Source organism: Notothenia rossii (assembly GCF_949606895.1).
Source record: "Notothenia rossii genome assembly, chromosome: 11".
NCBI classification, from domain to species: Eukaryota; Metazoa; Chordata; class Actinopteri; order Perciformes; family Nototheniidae; genus Notothenia; species Notothenia rossii.
In genome coordinates this window covers 18,011,323-18,031,425 of record NC_136910.1, presented here as the reverse complement: position 1 = coordinate 18,031,425, position 20,103 = coordinate 18,011,323, and the positions used below count along the sequence as shown (strand labels likewise).

General features: G+C 38.9%; 1 protein-coding gene across 33 annotated transcripts in view; it reads right to left on the bottom strand.

Annotated features, from left to right (window-relative positions):
* LOC307025604 (ankyrin-3-like) overlaps window positions 1-20,103 on the bottom strand; it is a 163,024-nt gene that overhangs the window by 55,998 nt on the left and 86,923 nt on the right. For 12 of the 33 annotated variants that reach the window (XM_079660402.1, XM_079660404.1, XM_079660378.1 and 9 more), the window contains 17 exons: window positions 19,495-19,593; window positions 18,913-19,011; window positions 18,108-18,305; window positions 15,456-15,554; window positions 15,041-15,139; window positions 13,181-13,279; window positions 12,579-12,776; window positions 11,228-11,326; window positions 10,885-10,983; window positions 8,068-8,265; window positions 7,780-7,878; window positions 7,351-7,449; window positions 6,770-6,868; window positions 6,429-6,524; window positions 5,298-5,370; window positions 4,797-4,856; window positions 3,316-3,351 (listed from right to left, as the gene is read on the bottom strand). In XM_079660402.1, the coding sequence (XP_079516528.1) occupies window positions 3,316-3,351; window positions 4,797-4,856; window positions 5,298-5,370; window positions 6,429-6,524; window positions 6,770-6,868; window positions 7,351-7,449; window positions 7,780-7,878; window positions 8,068-8,265; window positions 10,885-10,983; window positions 11,228-11,326; window positions 12,579-12,776; window positions 13,181-13,279; window positions 15,041-15,139; window positions 15,456-15,554; window positions 18,108-18,305; window positions 18,913-19,011; window positions 19,495-19,593 (1,849 nt within the window). Of the gene's footprint in view, window positions 1-921; window positions 1,075-1,245; window positions 1,455-3,315; window positions 3,352-4,796; window positions 4,857-5,297; window positions 5,371-6,428; window positions 6,525-6,769; window positions 6,869-7,350; window positions 7,450-7,779; window positions 7,879-8,067; window positions 8,266-10,884; window positions 10,984-11,227; window positions 11,327-12,578; window positions 12,777-13,180; window positions 13,280-15,040; window positions 15,140-15,455; window positions 15,555-18,107; window positions 18,306-18,912; window positions 19,012-19,494; window positions 19,594-20,103 lie in introns of those variants that run through there. The other 21 variants (XM_079660389.1, XM_079660405.1, XM_079660400.1 and 18 more) reach the window with 4 other exon arrangements.

Sequence of the window (20,103 nt, the reverse complement as noted above, 5' to 3'; positions counted from 1 at the left end):
GGACCAACACTTTGCCATTTCAAAACAAAAATCAATAACTGTTTCATTAGACCTATCAACATTTAGCTTTGGCAGCCTAGCACTGGCTAGAGTGGGAAATTATGTGAGTCCAAATGGAACTTATTGGCTACTCTCTATGTTTTTTGTTTTTACCGTCCACACACAGACCATTACAGAGTAGCTCTTTTAAAACAGACAGATCAATGCTGCCTCTGCCCCGGAGGCCGTTTTCCAGTTCAGCTGCGGTCCAACTAACACACAAAACAAAAGTCTGTGCTGTCACTAAAGGCTTTTTGTCTCAGTCCCCAGATGACAAACAAATGTTAACAGTAAAGCTTGCAAACAATAAATCGTGCTGCTGTCAGTAACTTTTCCTCTCAGGTTATTCTAGTGAGTTAACTAGGGCTGCAACTAATGACAATTTTCTATTTCAATTAATCTGCCGGTTTTTATATCAATTAATCATTTGGTTTATAAAATGCCAGAAAAAGGTCCATCCTAGTTTCAAAAGGTCTGTGGTGATGTCTTTAAAAGTCTTGTGTTGTCAGTCCAAAACCAAAATATAGTCACTTTATTACCATTTAAAAAAGCGAAAAGCATGAAATCTCCCTATTTGAGTGAAAAAAACCAGTATATCTGACATCAATCCAAGAAAAATATGTGATTGATTAATCAATTATCAAAATAGTTGGTGATTATCTTTGCTTTCCATCAATTACTTTGCAAGTCAATGAACCATTCAGCTCTAGCATAACAATAAAAGCAATAAAAGCAGGTTCACATCTCTATGTCTGAGTAAAGTGACTAACCACACATTTATGTAATGAATGTTCCTCTTAATACAAATACCCACAACAGAAGTCCATGTCATCACAGCAAACAAAATCACTCAAGCCATAAAAGAAAGCTGTTAAAACATACGTTAGAGCAGGGAAACAGAGAGCAGCATGGTATTCCTCTCAGAGTTACTGTAGTACTGATGAACCGCACAGCAGAAACAGAGAAGGCAGCAGAGGAGGAGTTAAAAAGTGGGAGAGGGGCACAAGTGCATACAGGCGGAGGGACGAAAAGAGAAAGAAAAGGAAGGCATTCCAACAAACCACAAAGCTCCGGAGACCCCCGCCTCACCCTCCTGTCCCTTCATCCCCTGCTGCTACAGCACCCCTCCCCCCTCCCTGCACTTTCTCCATAACAGACCCCAACTGGCTACATTCCAGCCCATTCTCATGTCAGCCGAAAACTCACCTCCTGCTTTGAAGCAATTCATTCAGCCAGGAGTCCAGTTTGCAGGATTTACACCCTGAACTAACTTTTTTCACGGACTACCTTTAACTTTCAGTCGCTCTATCTCCTGCACACACTCACACACACACACACACTATCTGTCTCTCTCTCTCACAGCCCAGCGCTCACACAAACAGATCGGCTTTCTCCCGCCTACCCACCCTGCTCTAGGATTATCCAGTGTGTGTAAATGTGTGTGTGTGTGTGTGTGTGTGTGTGTGTGTGTGTGTGTGTGTGTGTGTGTGTGTGTGTGTGTGTGTGTGTGTGTGTGTGTGTGTGTGTGTGTGTGTGTGTGTGTGTGTGTGTGTGTGTGTGTGTGGAGGGGGACAGACACCTAGAGCTCACTGCAGGACAGAAATAGTAAGTGGGTGTGTGACTTTCTACCTATGCAGTACAGTATACATGCTCTCCTGTTTTTTATTTTTTGCTTTGTTTTCTTTATCTTGTTTGTCACTTCCTTGCTCTACCTGTCTGTCTGCTTGGTTATCTTTCTATCGGCTAACTAGTACAAATACTTTGCCTTCTATGCTCCCATGTACAGTATATCTTCATCCTGACTGATCTCTGCATCTTTCTACCTGCTGCTGCTGCTTCTGTGGGCCAACTACCACGTCTAACAGCTTGTGTTTTTCTGTCACCTCAGGAGGAAGCAGTGATTGCAGGAACTCAGACAGTAACTCTGCTTGGATTTTGCATCAGGGGTTGACCTAACTGCTTGACTGTTTTTTCTAAATGGTCAAATAATAAAATTCAGAGAATCAACTGAAAACAGACTGCTGTTACGACCAATATTTTTAAACCAACCAATCTGAAGGTAGCATTACAACGATGCAGAATACACTGAACTTTGCACCCATAGACATATACAGTGCATATAGGTCTATTAGTATGTATACATTGGTTTATGAAGATGGATTAAGCCAGTTGTTGATGATCTATACTTGCATATATAAGCTTTGTAGGGCTACGCTTCACTGGACATACTGTACAGTATGTACATAATATAAACATATCCCTTACAATTTTTTTTAATTTAATTCTTGATTTTCATGTATATATTCTTTCTAATTTTGAGTTTAAAAAGTCACTACACTAATTTGCTGCCTGGCCTCAAAAATCATATCAAGTCTCAAGTTGTTTTATGGAAATTGAGAGTCTGTTTATGTCCAAAAATGAGTTAAAGGTTGTTGTTTTTTTACAAGGATTATAACACAACTAAGATTTAATTAGTTATATCAAATTGAAACTTTAATATTTTTGCCTTTCAAGCACTATTTTTTTTATTAAGTCTGACTCGAGTCCAATTCTATTGATATCAAATGTTCTTAGTTACAGTCTATTAATCAGTTGCCATTTGACAAATGAGTAGGTTTCTTTCTTACTAACAATCTTAATTCTATTTTTCTTCTAATTGCAAGTGTTATATTTAGCATAGGAAATGTCAAAGATGAAAACATCTGACCAATTTTGGATCTTAACCTGAAAGCAACCCTGGAAACATATCATTACACAAACGATCAATTATTGGAATAAGTAAAAACCTTGGCATCAAATATAAACCAACATGTGGCAAATCTGTTATTGCCTTAAAAATAGTTAAGTATCATATGATTCAGATTTCCACTACATATAAATTAACTTTAAAGTTTTGGGGAAAAAACTCATTTGAAAGCAGTTCTTAAAGACTGCAGAGTGTGTGTGTGGGCTGTCCTGATTTAGAACTGTGTGTGTGTTATTGGAGATGTTAATCATTGCTGTTACTCAGCTGGTATGTGAGCTTGGGAAAGTACGTGTGTTGGGCTGTATGTGTGTGTGTTTGTGTGCCTAGAGTTACACTTCATAGATATTTTTAGATCAGAAATGAAAGATGGCTGCTCTGCTTAAGCAACTCAACAGACAACAACTCGCACAAAGAATTTGGTTTCAGGGTAAAACGTGCATATTACATACATATGAAAATAAGTTCAGCTGCACCACTTCAAACTGGTTATTTGAGTTAGTTATAGCAACACCACTCTCTTTTTGACTTACAGGAATAGCTGACGCAGATATTTCCAACATCCATCTCTGTTCAAATAAAGCAAAAATAAACCTTGAACCATATTTGTTTGAATTATTTTCGAAATATCTTTACACTTTTTTAATTCCTGCATGCAGGAAAATTAGTGACGGAGATATTACGCTGCATTAAAATGCTTATCCAATGAAGTTACAGAATGCCTGTTTATATTTCCCTTTTCCTTCTGTTCCTCGTCTTTCTTTACTCGTCCAATTCATCACACTTTTATCTCTTTTCTTTTGGTTTTCTGCTTTCTACTCATCTACTCCAAGTGTGGTTTACTCGAAAAACACACTAAATATTCAGGGAAATAGCGATAAATCATGGGACAGGCCTACACTTTATGAGATCATGCAAAGAACAGTCTATATAACGATCTATGTTACATATAACTGCAAAATATATTGTAAATGGGATCTGAAGAAGTTGCCTCGAAGCCCTGAAATGTGATTTCTGCAGGCTGTTGACATTTAGACGCCATAAAAACTGACATGTGCAGACGGCATGAAACATGTGACCACGTAAGGTGACTGAAAGCCTACCATTCTTTACCATCAATGCTTTAGCAAAAACACCCGAGGGCAACATTGAAACCAGCTATTGATTGAAAATCTCACTATATCAAATTATAGGTTTTTTCTTTTCCCCCAATCTCATTAGGGAAAGTCAGTGAAAAGTTCAAGTTCAGCCGCTTTTCAGCCACACTAGACACCAAGAGAAGACACACACACACCCCCCCCCCACACACACACACACACACACACACACACACACACACACACACACACACACACACACACACACACACACACACACACACACACACACACACACACACACACACACACACACACACACACACACACACACACACACACACACACACACACACACACACACACACACACACACACACACACACACACACACACACACACACACACACAGCTGACACCGTGTTTGCTTTGGTCTAAATGTGTGAAACTACAATGGAAGCGTCGCTGACAAGCCCTCCGAAGACAAAGGATCGAGTGTGTGTGTGTGTGCCGTCTACTCCACGGCATGAAAAGAAATCTGTCACACACTCCAAAACGCCATATGCAGACAGTTGGTATGACAACGGGGAGAAAATAGCATATTCCCTGCATTTCGACGCATTAAAACACTGAAGGGTTTAACAACAAAATAGCATCAGAGAGTGGAAGAGGGAAGCAGCAGCTCAATACAGTTGGGTGTAGCGCACATGCACATTTCCCTTGATGTAAATAAATAACATGAAAAAACTCAATTATATCATGGTATTTGACTAGCTTCAATTGAATAAAGCACATGTAAATCTTGACACAAAAAAGAGCAACCAAAGATTGGAAAGAACCAAGGACTGACAAGCAAAATGAGGTATGAAGGAAGTAAAGATTAAAAGAACAAAAAAATGAAGAAAGATGAATAATACCTTCTTCCACATCAGATATATAGTCCTCTGTGATCATTTCGGGGACATTGGCTTTACAGACTGTGTGATTGGGATGGAGGAGAGGGTTAGAGGAATAAGGGAACCAAAATATATGGAAAAATTATAACAAAAATAAAGGCAAAGAAAGAATAGAAAACAAAACAAAGTTCATGTCCAGTGGCTGGTTAAATAAATGCTTAAATCATAATTGTTGCTAGAATGTCAAATAAAATAAAATATGTTAACGATGGAAAAAATAAAACGTATTTCTATTGAATAACTCCACAACAACAACAAAATGTTTCCATAACAACAGTAGGGAAACCAGTACCGGGACTAAAAGCCCAAAAGCCAAATATGACTCGATGTGAGATTTTAAAGACGTAGGCAGTCTCTCCCTGATTTTTCGACTAAAATCAGGTTGTACAGAGAAAAAATGTTTAGATGCATTTAAAGTAAAACAGATTCAGACATCAAAAAGGCATAGAAATTAATCCTTACCATCGTCATCGGACATGTCCAGCACCTCGTTCATGGTCTCTGGAACGTTCATCTTGTGCTTCTCTGTAACAGTCTGTCGAACAGAGGCCCAACCACCAAAACAGTCAATTATTACAGAAAAGCCTTAAATGAATGTCATTACTCATATGTACATGTACTGTATGGTGTAGAGGTTCAATTAACACAATATGGTGTAAATTCATACAGTAATTTAAAGCAGTAGCTTTAATGCAACATTATGTCTTTTGTATATTAAACACAAAGGAGCATCACAAATTCTAAAAAGTGTACAAGTTTTTCTTTATAACAGTGCTTTCATTCATTAGTTTCAATTGCATCACCTTTGCCCTTATTTTTAATGGATTTGAAGTTACCATAATAATGTAATTAACACTTCCTGCAGATGTTTCACACTAAAAAACCGACCATGGAAGAAAGTTACCATTTGAGCCAATGGTATGCTTTAAATATCAAACACTATTGCAGGAAATCATGAGTGTCAATGACGCGAGTTTGAAAAACCCGACAAAATTGACCTGGAAATTAGTTAGTGTGTATTTTCCACAGAAAAAAGATTATGTAACAGCAAAGCAATAGCAAATTAAAAAGAATAACTTTATAACTAAATAAAGAATACATCTCAAATATAATATCGTTTTGATAACAGCCTTATATGAGAGTTCATTCTGTTAAAGGGGCCCTATTATAAGTTTGACATTTGTATGTAGTGTCTCTACTGTGACCTGTTTACATGCTTTAATGTTCAAAAAGCTCTTTATTTTTCTCATACTGCCTGTGCTGCAGCACCTCTTTTCACCCTCTGTATGAAACCAGAGCCCAGTCTGCTCTGATTGGTTAGCTGGCTGGCTCTGTTGTGATTGGTCAACCTCTTAGAGATGTCTCGCCCCTTAGCCAATCTAGTACAATATGTTGGAGCGCTAGCCAATAAAAGTGCGAGTGATGTCACTATGTAGAAGTAAACAAAGGAGTCCCATGGAGGCGTTTCAGGGAAGGAGGGAGTGTGTGGAGAGAAACCCCCTCTTTTCAGACTGTTTGTATGCACAAAAACCTATATAACACACTTATATAACCAAACTATACATTGCAGTTACTGTTAAAACACATACACACCTGCGTGGTGAGAGTTTCCTCTGTGACTACTTTGAGCGTGTCAACGACAGAGATGTAGCCGAGCCTCCTTGCAATGGACAGAGCGCTGTTCCCATTCTGGACATCGAAAAAGGTAAAAGGAAAATTGGTGACTTATTGATTTTGAACGGTAATAGAAAATCCAAACTATTCAGTACTTGTGTACAATAAACCCTTAAACATCATAAGGGTTTTACATTGTACTCAATGTGTGGAGATGAGTATTTTGTTCTTCAGTTAGTATTTGGATACAGTGCAGATCTACAAAGTCAAGATATTTGTAATGTTTTGTATAATATTTGTCTGAGTCAATGTGAACTAACAGCTGTGAGTTCGTTGGGCGATGCTCCGTGATGAAGCAGCAGGTTGATGATGTGTGTGTGTCCCTGCTGTGAAGCCTGATGGAGAGGTGTGTAACCGTTCTGCAAAGGAGAGAAAACAGACACATTTAGAGTAAAAGAACACTGACACTGCCAACAAAATACCCTTTTAAATGTACCGTAATTTTCGGACTATAAGCCGTGACTTTTTCCCCATTTTTCGACGCTGCGGCTTATATAACGGTGCGGCTAATCTATGGATTTTTACAGCTAACGGCCACCACCTTTAACTCTATGGGCTCTATGGCCGGTCCGCGGACCCCGACCTTTAAGCGGCGGGTTCCAGCAGGAAAAGCTGGAGGCCGGAAAAGAGTGAGACAGGTAGCGCGCAAAAGTAAAAGTGGAACCGAGAGTGGTATGCCGCTGCTGCGGCTTATATTCAGGTGCGCCTTATAGTCCGAAAATTACGGTACTCTACATCCACTGACATACACTATCAGTGACACACATCGAATATTTCTGAAAATGTGTTAAGATCTCTAATGCACAAAGAAATAAAAGAAATATGTGCACTGAATGTTTACCTTGGTCTTAGCGTTGACCTTCGCCTGATTTTTCAGCAGGAAGTTGACCATCTTCACATTGCCATAGTGACAGGCCACATGGAGCGGAGTGTATCCCAGCTGATGACGGAGAAAATCATTTGGGGATTAGCAAAGAAAGCAACACCAATCATTGGGTTGTAATTGTCCCTTGTTGCTCTGCTTGAAATGTGTTTCATTAAACTTTATGAAATGGATAACTTTGATCCCTGCAGGGCCTTGGAGAAATGTCATATCAAAACTGAAGTGTTTTCCAATTGACAAGGGTCTGTCAAAATATCCACAGTCCAAAACCAAAATAAATTCAATTTACAGTAACTAGCATCTAATCCTCACATTAGAGAAGCAGTGAATATTTAGTTATTTTCTTGACTAAAGTGTTAAACCATGAAGACAACAAGACACTCGTACCTTAGTCTCAGGGTCTAGAGTAGCTCCCTGGTTGACTAACACCTCAGCGACGTTGACTTTATCCTCCTGGGCAGCCAGGTGGAGTGGGGTCAGACCGGACTGAGGAGAGAGGGATAAATATGAATCAAATATAGGGATAGCGCAAATAAACAGAGCTCAATATGCAGACAGAGGGAGACGGAGAGATTGAAAAATGGATACAGACTTTTAGAGTCAGGCTCTGGCCATTTAAACACAAGGAAACAGTCCACCTAATCAGATGAATGTTTTTGTACTCAGTTCTCGTACCTTATTGCCCATATTGATCGGAGCGTCTCGGGCCAGCAGCAGCGTCACTATGTCCACGTTGCCTTCCTGTGAAGCGAGGTGCAGAGGAGTGATGCCCTGGCGGGTCACTGTGTTGGTGGAGGCACCGTACTCCAGCAAGGTGGTGGTAATCTCCATCTGATTCTTCTTAGCGGCAATGTGGAGTGGTGTGTAACCATTCTGGGTACAGAGAAGAGAGCTATTTTCTTTGTTTCTTACACTGCCATCATTCACTTACATATAGCTCACATCTAATACAAATTAATTTAGATATAATACAAAATATTTGAGGCTGATTATACAATGTAATATATATATATAATATATGACTCATATTTGTTCATTAAATATCAACCAAAGGACCTATTTAGCTTAGTTTAGCACAAGAAACACCCAGCATGGCTCTGTTCAAAGTTTACAGATTACATCTACCAGTGCCACTAAAGCTAACTAAAATAAACAATATTTTTTTCTTCTTATCTGTGCAAAAACATTAAGATTTGGTTTTAAAGAGAATTATGTGACAAGCTATATTTTTGTGGGGAAGCGGTAACCTTCTGAATCAAACTTACATTGATAGAAAGTCAAATAAGTTACTGCGCTAGTTTTTGGTCTTAATGCTAAGCTAAGCTACGCTAACATGCTGCTTACCGTAGCTTCATATCTAGCATACTGACATGACAGTGTGGTTGATTCTGTCAAAGTTTTTTGTTTTACAACTGTAAATATGTTTTTTTCTCAACTCAGCTAACATTTTGCAGCTGTTATACTTTAACTGATAGAGACGGCTTTATCCTCTTAGACTATTTATTAGTGGTGTATAACGATATTTTAAGCACATATAATTACAGCCTATATGTCCACGACCGTTTCTTCCTATAGGCAGACTATGCAGATGCATAAGGCCCCCGCGGCCACTTGGGGGCTCCCAAGCTAAAAGTAATTTTTATTTTTCATCCCAAAAAATTAATAAAAATTCCTACACACAAATATGAACAAAATTAGTAGAAGCGGGAGAGCTGAAGCAGAGCTTATGGAAAGTAGCCCTCCGGTGCATCATCCTAATACAACATCGGAATTATTGATTCAAAAATGTATAGAAATGATGGAGTACAAAGAAATAAAGAAAACAGGAGAACAAATTAAATAAAAGTTAGGGCAGGAAAACAATAAATGCATATATATACGAAAACTAGATATAGGGTAATTTTCTGCACATGTCAATAGCAGTTTCAACTATCTTTTTTTGGAAATGAAAATACTATATATAAATATATACATATGTACACATGTACAAATGGCAAATGAATAATAATATATGCATATGCATATAATAATATATGCATAATTGCATATAAACATTGTGAACACTTCTTTTCAAGTGACTTTTTTACATTCATATGTTCACGCTGTGGTTTGGAACTGCTTTTGAATGTTATTAGGCATTTTGTTATGGAAAATGTTGTGCATAACCAGTACTGTTTTAAGCTGTACTATGTCAACAAATTTTAATATATTGAGTTTTTTTAAATATGGGAGTTGTGTGTTCATATTTAGCAACACCACAGACTATTCGAAAAAATGTTGGGATGTTATTATTTTTTGTAGATTTGTTGAGTACGTGTTTCCCCATATTTCGGAGCAGTAGTAAAGGTAAGAGAGAAATAGACTGTTATAAAGAGTATTTTTCTTCAAGAATGTTCTTAGTATGATACAAAATACCTATTGTTTTTGAAAATTTGGGTTGTACATAATTTATATGGTGCTTCCAATTGAGTTTTTCATCAAAAAGCAGTCCTAAAAATGTACATGCACCAACTTTTTCTATCTCAGTATTGCAAATCCGTATAATGCAGTCATTTCTACTCTCAGACTTTGTATTGAATAACATGTAATTTATTTTGGCCACATTAAGGGATAATTTATTAAACTCAATTACATAGTATTTCTAATTCTGCATTCACAATTTTAACAAGATCGTCAAGATTATGATGGGAGCAGAGAATTCAAAGTTCAGGTTCAGTCTCAATATATTTGGGGAGAATTAAAATGAGCCGTCTTTATTTGTAGACAGCCAAGCCCCCTCCTGTGTTCGCTGAAGCATTATATGCTTACACATCCAATGTAGGATATAAACACGACTAAACTGCAATGATAGCAAAGCTGTGGCTTGTGTTCTTGGGGTAATAAAGTCCAAATCATTGTTGGGCTGTCACCCAATGAGTGACGTCTGAGGAAGATGAAACATTGTTGAGAAAATGCTGCATCTCTTGCATTTATTGACAAAGAGGAGCCTTATTGTTTACCTTTTTAATATCATTTTTTGTAATATTCAATTGCTTGGTTTTCGTGAAATTAGCCTGTTTTCATATTAAAGTGTAACAGATTGATTCATCTCCACAGATCATCTTAAAGGCTTCGGAATCCCCCCCCCCAAACAGCATCTTGTATAGGGCCCCCAAAAAGCTAGAAACGGCCCTGGTGTCTAATAAAATAATTACTAACGTCATTGTATGTCCAGGGATTGCCTGAAAACCTTGGCTATGTGCGTAAAAGTGATTGGGGCCTAGCTAATTTCAGTGGCAGTCCTCTCTGGATGGATGCTGTTAGAGTGAAGAGGGGATTCCAGACAGCCAGTCGCAATGCAACGCTCAGCTATAGTGCATGGTGTAATTGCATGTGGGCGACTGAAACTAGGTCAGCCTGCTTTCATCCAGAGCCAAAGAGAGTGAGAGAGTGGTTTTGGTGCATCAATGCATTAATGAACATTCAATGTGGCGCACTTTGACTGGCTCTTACCTTTGCAGCGGCGTGTGGTGAAGCTCCCTGGTTGAGCAAGAGCAGCGCCACCTTCTGGTTATCATAGTGTGCTGCCACATGCAGTGGAGTTAGTCCACTCTGAGCGTACACACACAAAGATTGTTAGAACGTGATAAACATACAATATTGTGCAGTGATGAGGAGAAAACTGTGAAAGCTTTGAGTGGAGCTACAAAACAAACATGAAGGCAGCTAATTTATACACATGTGAGTTGCATAATATTATAAAACATATTTACTGTAGGTATTTTATTATGTGGGAGCTCTTTTTGTGCTCTTAAAGCATCATTCTCTCTCATACCAGTGCTTCAAAATGCGTTACCTTCCCAGCAGCATCAGCTGGAGCGTTTTTCTGCAGCAGCAGGTTGGCGACTTCGATCTTGCCGTACTTTGCAGCCACATGCAACGGAGTGAAGCCCTTCTGCAGAGACACAACGACATGACAAGAATATTAAACCAAATGTATCACAAACTCTGATCCAATTTTTACAATTGTTGTTAAAACACTTCAGTTAATAGCCACTGAGCCATATGGGTTTGATTACTTATAATTGAGTCATTTGCAAGGTTATGTCATGACATTACATGAGGAACTGATTATTTGGTGCTTGAAAATGATGAAACTGAATAAGGGCCCAGGGTGTGGAAACGAGTGTTACATCAGATTCCTGGGCCATGAGGCAATGCGGATCCATGAACACACTCTGTCCAGATAGAACTGGCTCTGTGTGAGTGTTCACATGGGCATGTTGAACGAGGTGACACATCGTTAATGGGACTTGACAGAATCCAGGCTTCCTAGTTTAAAGACCCTGAATATCATAATATTACATTTCTGCCACTAGGGGTATTTGTATCATAACAATAAAAAAAGAAGCAGTGATAAAGTAGCTTGGGCCGTTGTTCTCCCCATTTGCATTCCGGCTCCGCTTCTCCCATTGAATGCCCTTCATTGCGTTTATTTGTTAGTCTACAGATATTATCTTTCACTGTCAACATGTATTTATTTTACTTTTCAGTTATTTATTTTTTTCTATTTTGAGTGTTTTTTTATTAGCTTTTCTGATAGCTTAACATCCAGATTTCTGATGATGTAAAAGTGTCTTAAAACTGGACAACGATACAGACAACCAACCATTAAAGGTGACAAAAAGAATCAAAGATGTATCTACATTTATAAATTGTTGGAAACGTTTCAAATTTCAGTGTCAGTTTACAACCGTAACAAAATTGTAAAATATGTCTGTCTAGTCATAGAAGAAACTTTAATGCAGAAAATGTACATATTGTACCCTTAAGAAACTTTGACCATCGCAAACCTCCAATTGTGATCAAAAAAGTCAAAACTGTGGCCATCATGTGCTCTGTTGCGGTTTAAATGGATGTAAGGAAATTAATGATGCACAAAGGCTTTTTAAGCTCTGGAAAAGTTACTTTGACACTCACTTAGTGGCAGAAAGTCAACTAAAACCTATGGTCTTCAATCCAAGTTTTTGTTTGGACCAGCACGTGTCTTGTCAGTGTGTCCTTGTACACTATTCGTGTAGAGGTAACAGTAATCCTCTTGGTCTACTTCTTTGAGCAAATCAATGTAACTTGGTCATGTAACTTCTTATCAACCTATCAAAATAACCAATATCCAAGACGTATGCATCCCCACAAATCAGACTTACCTTGGTAATGATTCCCAGACTGGCTCCTTGGTCCAGCAGTGCTGTAGCGATGTCTCTGTGTCCCTCCCTGGCAGCCAGGTGTAACGGAGTGTATCCAGAGCTGGTGATGGCATCTGGGAAAGCTCCGTTTGTCAGCAGCTGGTGGACGATGTCTGGCTTACCAAGACGGCTTGAGATGTGCAGCGGTGTCTGGTCGTCCTGGTGACAACAAACACAATGTGTTAGTTGGCTTTACAGATCAACAAACGAGAATGGCTAATTAAAAAGATAAAATGTATACAGGACTATAATAACATTACAGGATAGAATGTAAAATACAAATAAATTGAGTCAAATAAAATGAAATACAATAACAAAGTAACATAACAGTTAGGACCCAGGAGGACGTTTAAGGGCAGCCTGAAACCAGCCCTTTATTAAAAAAGAAGGTCTCTAGCCTATAATATTGATTAACATAAAAGGTCAAATAAAGGAAAAACTACAATGTGCCTCTAAAACGCAGAGGAGCGGAAGACTAAAGTATGGAAACAGTTAGTAAAGCTCATCAAAACTACATTTTGTTTAAAAGGGACATTTGTTTTCTGAAGTCACATGAGTACTACCTTGGCCTTGGCATCGACCCGTGCTCCATTCTGGATCAGATATTTGACCACATTAGACTGTCCGGCCCTCGCTGCCATGTGGAGCGCTGTCTCCCCCCTCTGCAACACACACAAGAAAAAAGGAAATGATAGTTATTCCCAAGTTTGAATATTCTAATCCATAAAAACTCTCCTTATGTTAAGATGGGAGGCAGAAAGAGGGAGAGAGAGAGCCCCCTTCCTCTCCACACCCAACCCTCCATAATGACGTCCCCTAATGCTCCGTTTCTACGGTAACCTGGCCACAGACACGGCGTGGGCGACCAAATTCTTGGGGTTGAAGAGTTGAGCGTGCAGAACTCTTTCCCCTCTCTGTTTGCTCATTACCCACTTTGTCTCTTTCAACTCTTCCTCTACCTATGTCCTTCTCTTCTGTTTCTCTTTTGTTCTTTCAATTAGTCAACAGGGTCGGTAGTTAGAGTTTCCAGCTCACATCAAAAAGTGTTTATAGAGTAGATGAGAATGAGAGGTCCTCTGGTTACATACACATGGCATTAATAGACTTCCTCTCCTCCCTCCTGAAGTACACAGCTTTTCTCCGTTGTCTGTTCCAATGACTGTGCTTTCTATGTTTCATTATCAGGGATCCCAAGCCAAGGACTTTCCAGGTACAATTCCCTTAAAGTGGACCTATCATGCTATATTTGAATAATATAGTGTAGGACCATACCTATATAAGGTATATTTATACTTTTTATTTTTCAAAATACCAAACAGATCATGGATTTTAGCCATTCCTCATTTTGCTCAATTTAACACTGTCTTTGCATGGGCTGATTCTGTGAGAACAGCACCATCTACAGGCCTGGCATACTACAGCGTCTCCAGCGCTTTCGAACGGCAATGTCCGTGGCTATCTCCTCCTGATTGGTGGAGTTGGCCCAATAGCCGTAGCGCCACTTCTGTGATGTCAGAGAATTGTTCAAATCTGGATCAGTCTGTATCAGATCCGTTGCAGCCCCTTTTTAAGAGATTTGGGTATGGAGGAAAATAGAGAGGGTTGTGTTTTCTGACACTTGGTGAGTTCCCTGGAACACCGGGGACACATATTCATGTATAAAAGACGTACAAAAGTGCATTTTGCATGATAGGTCACCTTTAAGTTCAAGGATGCAACATGGCATAGTTTGGGACACGATAAACAGTTAGACTTCATACGGTTTTGTTTTTTATCCTAATTAGCATGCTCTGCTACTGTAAAACACAGCAGCAGTGGATGAGAAAAGAACATATTGAAATATTGCTTTTCTGTTGTTAATGCTTGTTGAAGTATTGTATACATTTATAAAGGTTTAATTGCACTTCCAGGAATGAGCAGTCTCTATTGTCGCACAAAATATATAAATTAAATCACTTTCCAGGCCTCAAATGACCAAACATTGTAGAATCTCAAGGATCCAGGGGAACAATGCAATATATTGTTTTAACATTTTCATTTCAGTTCTCACGTACTCATATCATCCCTTTTTGAGTGTCAAAAGTTATCATCAGTCATTTGAAGCAGTGATTGTGGCCACTTGACAAATGTAGGACATTTTCGCACTCTATTTTAGCTCTATGTTTGGTCTCCACCCACTCATTTGCAGCTAAATGCTCTACTATGTTCACCAGTTCAGCCTGTAACTGCTGTTGAGCTTTTAGGTAAATCGTGATGAAAACAACCGTGAACCTAACATTTGAACCCGAACAGAAAAGTCTGATAGATACACAATGAGCTGAAATGATTTATGAGGCTCCGTAGTAAATATAGCTCCTATCGATAGACTATACATATGGCAATTGGGAGGACAAAGAAGGATAAAAGAAGAAGGAAGAACTTACCACATTGCTTGTGTTTGGTGAAGCCCCGTGGTTGATCAGCTGGTGCACGATGTTGTCGTGTCCCATAAACGCTGCAACATGGATTGGAGTCAAACCGGACTGTAGAGTGAAGAAACACACAGAGCAAGGGAGAAATGAATGGAAATAACAACAGAATTAGGCTTTGCTGTTCTAAAATCAAGCAGAAATGTTAAATAGAAGACACGGTTTCAGAGTATAGAGTAGTAATGTGTTTGAGTATAATCTGTATAGTATACTATTTAGTATGATGTACTTAAATGCAGCAAGTATACTTGGTTACGTTACACCTGTGGAGACACATGTACTTAACATGATTCTATAACTAAAAACAGATTACAAAAAAAACACTGATGTCATTGTGTTTCAATGACACTACACACACACTCACACATACCTCAGTGACTGCCTGTATCGACGCTCCATGCTTCAGAAGTAGCTCCATCACCTTGACTCTGTTTTTCTTACAGGCAATGTGCAGGGGGGTGAAACCATTCTAAAAAACACAGGAATTTAATAACAAATATAAACATGTTAAGTTTAAAAATAGTCCAAAAACAGTTGTGTGGGTTCCCATGCAGGTTTTGCTGAGCTGGTGGAAGATAAGTGTGGAACACCGAGTGGAACGTACAGTACAAAGCGGGACTTCCTTTGCTTGTTCCCCCTCTTTCTTTCCTTTTTTTCTTCTTCTTCACTTGTCTGCATATAAACTACACAAGCATGTGTGGAAATAATTAACTGGATTTTAAGCTGTAAAAAAAGAAAGAGTATGCTGCACTGAAATAGATACTTTTATGTACAACTTACTCCTCTCTTGCCAACGTTGTACACTGTGCCCCCTCCCTCCCTCCCCCTCGCTTCACTTTGAGGTTTCTGGCTCAATCCTATGACTTCATTTTCCTCTGTGTCCTTTTTTTCCGTCTCATTCTCTCTAACTATAAAGTCCCAGTGCTCTAACCACACCCAGACTTCTCCCATTACAGCACAGAGATGGTTGTCTTACACCAACAGAGTATAAGTGTCTTTTTAGTCTTGTTTAACTTGTTTACTTCCTTCATTCATTTCCTTCACGTGTCTTTTCTTCTCCATTAAAGTCTCTGATTACTCTCTTTTTGTTATAAACAGACAAATAGTTGAGATAATGGGGGAGGTGAGGAAGAAAGGAAAGAAAGGAGGGAGAGAGGAAATGAAAGACTTAAAAAAGAGGGAGGATATTTTGGGAGATGAAATCCTCGACCCACTAAAAGGCTGCCACTACCACAACCTGGAGCAACACTGCTGCTTTAATCTATTTTATACTTTGATTTTTCTTCATTCTTTCCTCTCTAAAAACCTGTTTGTGCATATCACTTTTTCACAACATGTCTATAATATTCATATAGGATCCCTGAGGTTGCTGTAATAAATGTGTTATTTAAGCTTAAATCAAAGTGCCCTAACTTGCATTCTTTCTAATAGCCAGCAGGAGGTAAAAAGAAAACAAGAAGTCGGATGAAAAAATTACCCTATTTTTAACTTGATTAATTCACTTAATATACTTTTCACCGACCAGTTTATAGTCTTAAACACTAGTTTCAATCTTTTTCAATAAAGCATAAAGATCCTTCTGTGAATTATATTCCCATTTAGAGCAAATAGAAAATAAAGCAGTGTATGATTTGATGTACCTTGTTGAAGTGTCACCAATATAGCGTTTTACGGTTTGGGTCTTTTTTAGTCTGAGAACTTCAACCCATTGGAAGTTTATTTGGTGTATTCGACTGTAGCTCCAGTCTGTCATGATACTTCTGTTTGCTAGATGGCAATGGTCAATAACCAAGATGGTGACAGTCAGATTGAAAAACTCAAGACTTTGAAAGGCAGTCCACAAACCAATGGCTACCTCCCAGTGACATCATCTACATCAGTGGTTCTCAACTGGTCAGGCCTTGGGACCCACTTTTTCCTTTGTCAATAAATCGCGCCCCGAAATGTTAAACCACTCAAATCTATTCAACAACAAATTGTGCTGTAATATATACGCTTTTCAGCATACAATATTCATAAATATAGCATACAATATAAAGTATGCTTTTAAAAAAGGTTTAATGAGATGATGGAATCAAAGCTGAACTGTATAACATAAAAAGGCCCACATGCTGAAAACCCAACCCCAGTAGGGGGTCTGGGAGGATTCTCCCCCAGGAGATTTTTAGAAATACTAACATATAAACTGCGCATTCTGGTACACTCTGAGAAGAAAATAAATACATCTATTACTACCCGACATATTACTAATATTTGATGCCATTGTTTGTTTTTCACTTTGTTCTAACAGCTTGCTGCTCCTCACAGAGAGAAGAGTAAAGAGGAGAGAGTCTGTGTGAATTACTTTAAATTGTGGGTAAGGGTAAATAGCTCCCATTGTTCTGTGACTTGTCAATCATCAAACCAGGGGTCATATTTCCTTATGTGTTCATTTTTATCTGAAGTTGTACCCATGGATGTATAAAGAATAATCATACCGCAAAGTTTTTCTCTGTGGGGACTTCAGGCAACAATCTTGATTCTGATTGGCCAGAAGACTCGAAAAAACATCAGCAAATATGTTTTATTGAGAAGATGATCACTACGTGACAGAAGTTTTCAAAACCGTTTATGGTCTCCGGTACTTCCAGTCCAACGCCTACTCTGCATGTAAAGCGTTAGAAAATCGGGCCTTCAAAATAAAAGTTTGACTTTTAAAAAAAAAGATTTAAAAGAAAGAATTCTATTTATTTTTTCTTCACTCACACATCTGCGGCCCACTCGAAACGGGTCCGCGATCCAGCAGTTGAGAACCACTGACCTACATGATACATACAGTTGAATAGGTTGGTAACCCTTTTGAGAAATGGGGGCAAGATCTGTCTACCATCCCACCATCTTACCGCTTCTCTGTTTCTGTCTATTTTCCTGAAACGTTCTGTTCCCCCAAACAAATCCAGACTTGATAATTAACTATTGTTGAGATGATTTCCAAAGCTCGAGAGCGTCAACTGTCTCCGGTCTTAAATCATTGTATCCTCACCAGAGCCTTGGCGTTGGGGTTGGCCTTCTTGTCCACGATCACCTTTGCCACCTTGTAGTGTCCGCAGTGTGCCGCCACGTGCAGCGCTGTCAGATAGTCGTTGGTCACGTCATCCACAGGCACCTCGTGGTGCAGCAGCAGCTGGACGCAGTTCAGGTGGTCGCCCTGGGTCGCCATGTGGAGCGGAGACAAACCGTTCTGTAGGGAATAGGGTCACCAGTTAATAAAGCTGTAGTTGACATCAGTTGTGGAATGACATTTAGTACAGTTAATCAAGTACAAATGATATGTACCATTAATAGACCACCAATCAACAACTATTTATTATTATTGATATTAATCATTTTTCATGCAAAAACACATCATGGTTCTGGCTTCACAAATGTGTAACCAAAGCATTTTTCCTTGTATTACTAAGTATTGGGAATATTGTACTACGGGTTGGATAAAGCATTTTGATGGTGTCAATATGATTTCTGAGAATTTATGATTGTAGTTTTGACTAATTTCAGAATTTCTCCAAACCAAACCTTTGATTGAATAATAATGGAAATAAGATGCAGGTGAATTTATGGAAATAATCATTAGTTAATTCTTAGAAAATGGCTCCACCTCAACGAACTGCAACGAAATAGAGTGGTGTTAGCATTTCTGCTAGTTCTTTCGTAATTTCTTCACCATTTCGTAATTCGTCACTGTGTAAGAGGGTTTGTCAGAGTAGATGAGCCAGAGTGAAATTGAAACAGTAAGTAGAGTCATAAAAACAGGTGAGAAATAAAGAGACACACAAAGGTTGGAGGTGTACCTTTGTCTTGGATAGTATTGGAGCTCCTCTGTCCAGCAGCATCTCCACCACCTGCTCATGGCCACTCCTGGCTCCACAGTGGAGAGGAGTCAGACCGTCCTGGGAGAAACAAACAGCACAGGCACAGTTCACTTCATACTATTATTAACAGTGTCCCTAAGCAATGCAATAAAGCCTTCAATGCACGGGCTAATGCACTGCAGGTCACTTCCAAACCACTGTAGGAGGTTTTTGGGTGATATTGAATTTGAAGAATGATATGGTGGTCTATAGGTTGGTAGAATCCCTTATCAAAACAAAAGGGGGACCCACCGTTTGACTTGCTGTAGATGATGATATAATACTGTATGACTACTATTGTATTGGAGGATAAATGGACAAAGCTCGGGCCCTTGAAATACTTTTTTTTTTGTTCAAAGATGTGAATTGATTAAGACGCAAGGGGCTTTTAAGTTTAAGTATTTTTTATTGTATCTGTCTTTTGCTCGTCGCTAAGTTTATAGAAGTGTATTGCTGAGTTGATGGAGACCTAACAAATATTTACGTCAGTAAAAAAAATGTAGATTTTTGATGGGTTTTTACCTTGGTTCGTGCATCTATCTTGGACCCTCTCTCCAGCAGCAGTCGCACCATGTTGCCGTTCCCACGTTTGGATGCTACGTGCAGTGGTGTTATGTCATTCTGAGAAAGAAAAAGCATAATTTCCTTATTCAGTCACAAAGACAAGAAGAAACAGAAATGTATCACTCATTTCAAGTCATATTTGTTTTAAGAGAAAGGATAAATAACAATAGTAACACTACACTAAATGTCCTAACTTTGTTTTTGCTCACATAATGTCAAGTAACTTAAAAATGAATAATGACATTGTGCATTCAATGGGCTTCCAAACGAATTTTAACTGAAAATGAAACCTTCCAACACATTCCAGACAGCCTGTCTCCGTGTCTCCAGCATTTTAATACATCTCCCTTGTCTAAAATGTGCCTACTCGACAAAAAAGGGCTCTATGTGACAGTGGCCGTTTCTCAATGTCGAGGAGACTTGCTTGGTAGCACATGTATGCTGGGCATTTAAACAGTGATTCGGCGCCACTCGATTATGTAGTATATTTGAAATAGTGTCTCTGAACCAGCTTTACTCAACATTGAGAAACGGCCAGTGTAGGAGGAAACTAGATAAATATCCCCC